Source organism: Vidua chalybeata, chromosome 13 (assembly GCF_026979565.1).
Source record: "Vidua chalybeata isolate OUT-0048 chromosome 13, bVidCha1 merged haplotype, whole genome shotgun sequence".
Taxonomy (NCBI): domain Eukaryota; kingdom Metazoa; phylum Chordata; class Aves; order Passeriformes; family Viduidae; genus Vidua; species Vidua chalybeata.
In genome coordinates this window covers 2,835,384-2,844,664 of record NC_071542.1, presented here as the reverse complement: position 1 = coordinate 2,844,664, position 9,281 = coordinate 2,835,384, and the positions used below count along the sequence as shown (strand labels likewise).

The 9,281-nt window shown below is 60.6% G+C and overlaps 1 protein-coding gene across 6 annotated transcripts; it reads left to right on the top strand.

The window, feature by feature from the left end:
- The first annotated feature begins 1,498 nt into the window (after positions 1-1,498).
- Positions 1,499-8,986, top strand: PARP6 (poly(ADP-ribose) polymerase family member 6). Of its 6 annotated transcripts, none has more exons than XM_053955107.1 (22): positions 1,499-1,591; positions 2,350-2,427; positions 2,549-2,643; positions 3,626-3,686; positions 3,822-3,912; positions 4,003-4,069; positions 4,284-4,433; positions 4,663-4,816; positions 5,404-5,457; positions 5,805-5,900; positions 5,986-6,078; positions 6,153-6,278; positions 6,376-6,441; positions 6,593-6,660; positions 6,881-6,929; positions 7,354-7,463; positions 7,555-7,627; positions 7,799-7,868; positions 8,238-8,317; positions 8,415-8,478; positions 8,629-8,713; positions 8,790-8,986. In XM_053955107.1, the coding sequence occupies exons 1-22, from the start codon at positions 1,589-1,591 to the stop codon at positions 8,890-8,892; spliced, it is 1,836 nt and encodes a 611-aa protein (XP_053811082.1). In that variant the 5' UTR covers positions 1,499-1,588; the 3' UTR covers positions 8,893-8,986. The 6 variants fall into 6 exon arrangements, with proteins under 6 accessions (XP_053811082.1, XP_053811081.1, XP_053811080.1 ...); XM_053955106.1 differs by having other exon boundaries at positions 7,351-7,463; XM_053955105.1 differs by having other exon boundaries at positions 4,663-4,843.
- Positions 8,987-9,281: the final 295 nt, after the last annotated feature.

Below are 9,281 nucleotides of genomic sequence, written 5' to 3'. Positions count from 1 at the left end.
GATGCTCTTAAAGGGACCGCGGTCCCAACTCACACCGAGCCCCCAACTCACACTGACACCCCCAGCTCATACCAAGCCTCCAGCTCACACCTCAGGGGTCCCTCACTGTGGGGGGGCAGTGGCTCTGGTTATTTTGGGGAGCTTTGGAGGGTCTCGAGACCTTCCAACGGGGACGCTGGGGACCAGTGTGGAATCTCTAGTGGAGCTACAAGGACACAGTACTGGGGACACTGGGGACACGAGGCTGGAGATGCTGGTGACGTGGTGCTAATGTCTTAAACAGCTGGAACAGAGGCTAGATGGCGTTAGGAAGAATAAAGTGGATATTTATTGAAGTGCCTTCAAAGGCCACACCCTGGCAGTAGGAGCCACAGTCGTGGTTCTGCCCAGATGACTCCAAGATGGAAGCAAAAGAGGGCTTGGTCATGAGATCTCACATTTTTATAAGTTTTAGTTCTTCTGCATATAGGATTTAACCATCCAATTAATAGCTTCAAATTATGAAGTTTCACCCTCCTTGCTTGCTTGCCTGCCTTCCTCTTTTCACGTTGTTTATGATTTGGGCCTGAAGTTTGAAGAGATTGTCCTTGAGTCTCCAGCTGGCATGGGGTTGTTTTGTCTTCACCACGCTGTGAAAAGATCCCAGTAACACTCAACATAAACCTAAAAGCTGCACACCAACACGGAAGAGAAAAACTTAAAACCTAAGGAATCAGCCCTGGGGATGCTGAGGACACTGTGCTGGGGTCAAGGAGAGACCAGGCTGGAGATGCTGGGGCCACAGGGGCCACTGTGCTGGGGCCACTGTCCCAGCTGTGTGGGAACCCAACATGGACACTGTATGCCAGATCCCTGAAGGCCTTTGGCTGGTAATACTGGGGACCCCCTGCTGGAGGGGACATGATCCCAGAACCTGTGACCCATGACAGTGGCTCCACACTGGCACCGTGGTGACACTGGGGACATGCCATTAACACAGAGACCTGCCACACAGACGCTGTGCTGGACTGTAGGGACACAGTGACGGCCACCTGGGGATCCAAAATGGTCACTGTACGCTGGGACCACAGAGGGGTTCTGCACCGGGTGCACTGGGGACCCTGTGGTCCATGGAGGGGACCAAAAATGGTCACCCTGTGCTGGGGGGCAAGGAGCCCTGTACTGGGGACACTGTGGACTCTGTACTGGGGACACTGGGGACACTGGGGACACTGGGCTGAGCTGCAGGAACGCTGTGACAGACAGGGAGGGGACCCAAAATCATCACCGTGTGCTGGGGACACGGGACCTGTGTTGGACCACGGGGTCACTGTGAGGGAGACCCAACATGGGACCCCATGGGACGCTCCATGTCCCTGTGCTGGGACAGGGACACCCGACCCCGGGCATTCTGAGGCCTTGTGAACCCCGCCAGCTCCGGGTCTCCCTCACGACGCTGCCCCGCCCCCGAGGCGTCGGGGGGGGGGGGGGATCCCCGGCGGTGACGTCATGGCGGCGCCGCTGGGTGACGCGGTGAGGCGGCTCTGACGTCAGGCCCGGCCCCCCGGCAGCATGGCGGCCGTGCCCGCGCCGGCCGGCCCGCGCTGACATGGTGAGGGGCCGGGACGTGGGGGGGGGACACGGGGACACGGCCGCGGCCGCGGGGGGAGCGCGCCCGCCAAGGTGGCGGGACGGGCCCGCGGGGGCTCGGGGCGAGGGAGGGGCGGCGGCCCTCGGTGTTCCCCCGTGTCCCGGGGTCCCCCGGCTCGGGGCGGGGATGGGGCTGGAGCAGGAGGAGGGACCCCCGCGTCGCGATCGGCCGGGCATCCCCCGGCAGCTCCATGCGCAGTCCCTGTCCTGGTCCTCCATCCTGGTCCTCCATCCCGCTGTTCCTATCGTGGTCCTCCATCCTGCTGGTCCTGCTTCCCAATCCTGCTGTCCCACACTGGTCCTCCGTCTCTCCGTTCCCATCTTGCTCCCCCATCCTGTTCTCATCCTGTTCCCCCATTCCACTGTCCCCATCCTGCTGTCTCCATCTTGCTCCCCTCCATCCTCTCTCTCCCAACCTGCTCCTCCATCCCACTGCCCCCCAAATTATTCCTCCCATCCTACTCCCCCCATCCCACTGCCCACATCCCCATCCTGCTGCCCCTACAACACTTCCCCCAACCCCTATCATTCTCCCTATCTTACTGGTCCCCCCAAACTGCTTCCCCGAATTGTTCTCTCAATCCACTGCACTCAGCCCTCTCCCCAGAACCAGCTCCCCCACCTTGCTCCCCCCTAATTCCCTCCCTGTTAACGTGCTCCCCCAATCCACTTCCCAACCCTCTCCCCCATCCCTGCTGCCTCCCAACCCTCCGTCCCCAGGACCTCAAGGGCCAGTACTGGACGGACGATGACTCCGATGGGGACAATGAGTCCGAGGAGTTCCTCTATGGCGTGCAGGTGGGTGCTGGATCCCCCTGGTGCCACGGGAGGCTCAGGAAGCCCCAGCCTGAGCCTGATGCCAGGCCTGGGGCTGCCGGAGGCTGTGGGAGGCTCTGGGTGTGACGGTGCTGTGCCGCAGGGGACCTGCGCCGCCGATCTGTACCGGCACCCGCAGCTGGACGCCGACATCGAGGCGGTGAAGGAGATCTACAGCGAGAATGCTGTGGCCATCAGGTGGGTGCACCTGCTGCCCCTGCGCCGGGCAGTGCCAGGCCCAGGTGCTTGCCTGGGCCGTGCCAGGATAGCTGCACTATCCCCAGGCATCCAGCTGTGCTGTCCCTGGGTACCCAGCTGTGCCATGCCCAGGTGTCCTGCCATGCCATCTCCGGGACACTTGGCCATGGTATTACCAGAATATCTGCCCGCAGCATCCCCAGGCATCTGGTTGTGCCATCGCTGGGGCACCTGATCATGGCATCCCCAGGGCACCTGGCTGAGCCATCCCTCAGACATACCCTCCCCAGGACACTGGCCACAGTATCCCCTGAGCACTTGGCTATGCTATCCTTGGGCACCCAGACACGGCATTTGTGGAGCATCCAGCTGTGGCAGCCCCAGGCACTCATCTGTGCCATCTTCAGACACCCAGCTGTGCCATCCCTGGGCACCCAGCTATGCTGTGTCCAGGGCACTCAGCTATGGCATCACTGGGTCACCTGGCCATGGCATTACCAGACACCCAGCAGTACCATCCCTGGGTTACCTGGCTGTGCCATCCTCAGGCATCCAGCAGTGCCATCCCCAGCACACCTGGACATGCCATTCCCAGGCACTTGACCATGCCATTTGGAGCACCCGGTAGTGGCAGCCCTGCCTAAACAGCTGTGCCATCCTTGGGGCACCTGCCTATGGCATTACCAAGGCACCTGGCTGTGGCATGTCTGGGCATCCAGCTGTGCCATTGCCAAGGCACGCAACCATGGCACCCCTAGGACACCTGGCTGTGCCATCCCCTGAGCACCTGGCTGTGCTCACACATTCCCAGGTTCACATCTGCATTCTGGGCACTCTCCCTGTGCATACACTTGATGTGTGGGGAGCCACACGTGCCAGTGTCACTGTCCCGTGATCCTGCCCACCCTGGCACGGTGGGCACTGGGCCACTGTTCCAGCACCGTGCCACCCCCCCATGCCACAGCAACGCGTGTCTTTGCAGGGAGTATGGGACCATCGATGACGTGGATATCGACCTCCATGTGAACATCAGCTTCCTCGATGTGAGTCCCTGGGGTGCCCCCAGCAGTGCTGGGGAGGGCATGGGGAGGGTGGGCACATGCGCCCGGGGGTCTCCAAATCGCCCTGCCTGGGTGGAGCTCCCGTGGCTGTGCCAAAGTGCGTCTCTGCCTTGGCAGGAGGAGGTGGCGACGGCGTGGAAGGTGCTGCGGACGGAGCCCATCGTCCTCCGCCTGCGCTTCTCCCTCTCCCAGTACCTCGATGGCCCCGGTGAGTGGGAATGGGCGGGATCTGGTGTCCCTGTGCCCTCAGGACAGGCACAGTGGTGCACCGATGGCTCACCCTCCTCTCTCCCCACAGAACCGTCCATTGAGGTTTTCCAGCCATCCAACAAGGAGGGCTTTGGGCTGGGTCTGCAGCTGAAGAAGTAAGAGCTGAAACGTGGTGGGCATATTGAGGGTAGTGGGTGGAGTGGCTCACAGAGTCACTGTTCTGCCCTAAACTGGTCACGTGCCGCATGTCCCCTTGCCACCACCTTTTATCCACCACACAATCCTGAGATGGGCTTACCACCAACTGTGTGGGCTGGGGTTTCAATGGACTACCAAGCACCCATGGGCGCTGTCCCCCCTGTTTGCCAGAATCCTGGGCATGTTCACATCCCAGCAATGGAAACATCTCAGCAACGATTTCCTGAAGACCCAGCAGGAGAAGCGGCACAGTTGGTTCAAGACAAGCGGCACCATCAAGAAGTTCCGTGCTGGTCTCAGCATCTTCTCACCCATCCCCAAGTAAGGTCCCGATGCTGTCCCCACAGGGGACCAGCCCTCCGTCCCCTCATCCTGGGTGAGGCCTGACACTGTGCCTCAGTTTCCCCACTTGGATACTGCTGCCCCCTACCAGATCCCAAGCTGGCAGAGGTTGCTCCCAACAAGTAGCCGATGGGTGGATCTGGCACTGGGTGAAGGAGGAGCAGGGAACGGTGACAAACAGGTGCTCAGGGGGATTCTGTGCCTGCAGGTCTCCCAGCTTCCCTGTTATCCAAGATTCAGTGCTGAAGGGCAAACTGGGCATCCCTGAGCCTCGCGTGAACCGCCTGATGAACCGCTCCGTCTCCTGCATGGTGAAGAATCCCAAGGTGGAAGTTTTCGGCTACCCACCCGCCAGCACCCAGGCAGGTGTTGCCCCCTTCAACATCCTGGTGGGTGCCACCCCGCCTTGGGGTTTGCTTTTCTCTTCTTTCCCCTTCCCAGGGGCTCCTCTAGGGTCAGATTGGTTGTTGCTCCCCCCATGGGATGGGGGGAGCCCCTGCAGGGTTTCTTGTCCCCAATCTTGGGTGATCTTGGGGAGTTGGGGCCTGGCTGTGGGGTCCAGTGGGATTTTACCCCAGCCCTGGTGCTGCATCCCTGCTGTGCCAGGGAATGTTGACATGTTGGGGGTCCTGCTGTGCCAGGGGGTGTTCGGATGTCGGGGGTCCAACTGTGCCAGGAAGGGTTTGGCATTTAGGGGGTCCCACTATGCCAGAGAGTGTTGGCGTGTCAAGGTCCTGCTGTGTTGGGGGTGTTGGGATGTTGGGGGTCCTGCTGTGTTGGGAGGGGATTGGCATGTTGGAAGGTCTCACTGTGCTGGGGCACAGTGGAATGTCAGGGGTCCTGCTGTGCCAGGTTTTGATGTGTTGGGGGTCCTGTTGTGCCAGGGGGAGCTGGGGCTGTGTTTGGGAAAGGGGATGATGCAGCTGGCTCTGCTCTGGCTCCGTCACAGGTCGGTGGTCACTGCAAGAACATCCCCACCCTGGAGTACGGCTTCCTCGTGCAGGTGAGAGTCCTGCATCCTGCTCATCCTCACCTGCTGCCCAGAGCATCCTCCCCCACTGTCTCACTCCCCACTTATCCACATCCTGCCATCTGGAGCATTCTCCCCACTACCCCATGTCCTGCTCATCCTTATCCTGATGTCCTTCTCGCTGTTCCACATCCCACTCAGCCCCATCCCATTGCCCAGAACATCTTTCCCAGTGCCCGACATCCCACTTAGCCACACTCCACTACCCATATCATCCTCCCCACTGACCAGAGTCCCACTCATCCCCATCCCACTGCCAGGAGCATCCCCCAAGCTCCATGTCTGCGGCAGGGCCTGACTCCCTCTGTCCTTCCCCTCAGATCATGAAGTACGCGGAGCAGCGGATCCCGACGCTCAATGAGTACTGTGTGGTGTGTGATGAGCAGCACGTCTTCCAGAACGGCTCCATGCTGAAGGTGGGGTGGCAGGGCCAGGTCAGGTGTGGGCTGTGCCCCTGTGTCACCATCCCTGACACTCACCACTCTCCTGTCCCCTCCACAGCCAGCCGTGTGCACCCGGGAGCTCTGCGTCTTCTCCTTCTACACCCTGGGTGTCATGTCCGGTGCGGCTGAGGAGGTGGCCACGGGTGCCGAGGTAGGGCTGGGTGCAGTGGTGACCCCCTCCAGCCCCATGGAGGGTTGTCTCTTCAGTCCCTGCTCTGCCCCAAGGTGGTGGACCTGCTGGTGGCCATGTGCCGCGCTGCCCTCGAGTCCCCTCGCAAGAGCATCATCTTTGAGCCTTACCCCTCCGTGGTGGATCCCAATGACCCCAAAACTCTGGCCTTCAACCCCAAGGTAAGCGCCGGGGGGGACAATGCTCCCCCGCACCAGGGGGTGACAGGGAGCCCCAAAGATCCCTCTGATGGCCACTCCTCTTCTGCCCCATGTGCAGAAGAAGAACTACGAGCGGCTGCAGAAGGCCCTGGACAGTGTGATGTCCATCCGGGAGATGACTCAGGTACATGGCATGGCCCCACAGCCCCATGGCCCCATGTGACCTCCCTGGTGTGGGATCCAAGCCGGGTGTGGCATTTTGGTGCTGATCTCCATCTGCCCATGGCTCGGTGGGTGCTGGGGGACCCACCTGCACCCCATCTTGCCTCTGCCAGGGGTCCTACCTGGAGATCAAGAAGCAGATGGACAAGTTGGACCCCCTGGCACATCCCCTCCTGCAGTGGTAAGGCTGAGGGTGCTGCAGCCCTCTCCGGCTGCCCCTTGTCCTTCCCACTGCCCCACATTCCCCAGGACACGGGATGGAGTGGGGGGCAGACAGGTATCTGTGGCACAGCCCTCTCATCTCCTTTCTCCTGGGGGGGGGTCACGGGCTTTTAACAATCTCGGGGCGGGTTGGCACCACCTTTTCTGACCCTCCTCCTCTTCCTCCTCCTCTTCCCAAGGATAATCTCCAGCAACAGATCCCACATTGTCAAGCTGCCTCTCAGCAGGGTAAGGGGCCAGGCCAGGCTCCAGGTGGGGTGTGGGATGGAGGGTATGGAATATGGGAGATGGAGTGGAGGGATACAGGAGATGGGATGCAGGATGTAGGCTATGGGCTGCAGGATGCAGGATGAGGCATGTAAGGATATAGGATGGGCGATGGAAGGGTCTGGGATGTGGGATGGATCCCTCTGGGTGGGGTTCTAGCCTGGGAGATATGGGAGTCAGGACACAGGATATAGGAAGGGGGGTGTTTGACACAGGCTGTGGGATTGGGGGCAAGACAGGGAAGCGAAGGGCCCTTCTGGCAAACTTGGAGTCCCCAAAGGCAGGCTGGGCTGGATCCAGGGCCCGGCAGCCATGCTTGATCTCTGTCTGTCTGTCCTCTCTCCTGCCGGCACTGCCGTTGCTCTTCCCGTTCCCCTGGTAGCAGCTGAAGTTCATGCACACCTCCCACCAGTTCCTCCTGCTCAGCAGCCCCCCGGCCAAGGAAGCCCGGTTCCGCACAGCCAAGAAACTCTACGGCAGCACCTTCGCTTTCCAGTGAGTTGCCAAAGTGGGGGGAGAGTGGTGCACCAGGTGGGTGCCGTGGGGCTGATGGACAAGGGGCTGATGTAGGACTGGCTCTTTCCAGTGGCTCTCACATTGAGAACTGGCATTCCATCCTCCGCAATGGGCTGGTCAACGCCTCCTACACCAAACTGCAGGTACCAGTCTGCTCCCTGCACCCAGCACACCCCAGGGCAGCAGGCGGGCAGGGGGTGGGCAAGAAGGCAGGGAGGGAGCAGACATTGGGAAGTGCCAGGCTTCCTCCACTACCACCATACCCAAACTGTTGGGGTGATCCCACCACGCTCACCCTGGTATTTTCCTGCAAGCTGCATGGAGCAGCCTATGGCAAGGGCATCTATCTGAGCCCCATCTCCAGTATTTCCTTTGGATACTCAGGTAAGAGGCTGTCTGCACTGCTCGGTCCTGCCTGTGCTGCCCGCTTCTGCCTGTGCTCCCATTCCCACTCCCTGCTTGGGCCTGGGGAGGTTCAGCATCGTGCTGGCTGGAGAAGCTGTGCGGGAGTGGCGGCATCCCATATCCATCCCATCACACCAGCCTCTTCCCAGCCAGACTGGAGCTTTCCCACATCCAAAGAATCAAACCCCCAACATTTTCTAGGCTTCAGAAGCTACTGCACACACTTTTGGGGGGTTCCCAGGGCTCAGAAGCACTGAGGGTGGCAATCCCTGTCTGTGGCATGTGTCCCCACATCACCCCAGGGTGTTTTCTGAGAGACTGATAGCCCTCGCCTTGCTTCTTCCACAGGAATGGGGAAAGGGCAGCACCGGATGCCGTCAAAGGATGAGCTGGTGCAGCGGTACAACCGGATGAACACAATCCCCCAGGTGATGGGCCAGGGGACACCGGGGCAGGATGGGAGTGGGGACATGGCACCCATATGTGTTTGGGACAGGGTGGTAACACCAGCTGCTCTTCCCACAGACCCGCTCTATCCAGTCCCGCTTCCTCCAGAGCCGCAACCTGAACTGCATCGCGCTTTGTGAAGGTGTGGAGATGTGGGGGGATAATGGGGGGGGACAGGCAGCACCCTTGGGGTCACCAGGTGGGTGGAGGGATGGAGGATCCCCACTATGGGCTGTGCCCAGACAGGCCCTGTGTCCCCCATCCCACCTCCAACAGCCCCTTGCCCCAGCAGTGATCACCTCCAAGGACCTGCAGAAACACGGCAACATCTGGGTCTGCCCTGTCTCGGACCATGTCTGCACACGCTTCTTCTTTGTGTGAGTCCGGCGTGCCCACCCTGCAGCACCTGCGGGACCCCCACAGAACCCCCTTCACCCCCTTCTCCTCTTCCAGGTACGAAGATGGCCAAGTGGGAGATGCCAATATCAATACTCAGGACCCCAAAATCCAGAAGGAGATCATGCGTGTGATCGGGACTCAGGTGTACACAAACTGAGTGGTGGCAGTGGGACCCTGGGACCCCCCGGGCACCGAGTGAGCCCCCGGGCAAGGCTGGGCAGGGGCCGAGCAGGTTTTGAGCCCCCCGGGCAGGGCAGAGCCAGGACAACATCGGCGGCTCCACCTGTACATAGGCGTTGGGCACCCTGTGAGCACCAGGCAGGTTCAGCGGTCCCTTATCCCCTCCCTGTCCCCTTCCCACTGTCCCCAACTCTGTGGCAGCCTGGAGAAGGAGCCGTGGGTCCGGCGTGGCTGGGGACGGCCCCTCCTGGCGTTGGCAACGATGGCGTTTTTATCAATGATGAGAAACTGAAGCAAAAAAAAAAAAAAAACAACCAAAACAAACCCAAAAACATAGGAAAAAAAAAAAAGAGAAAAGGAATCAGT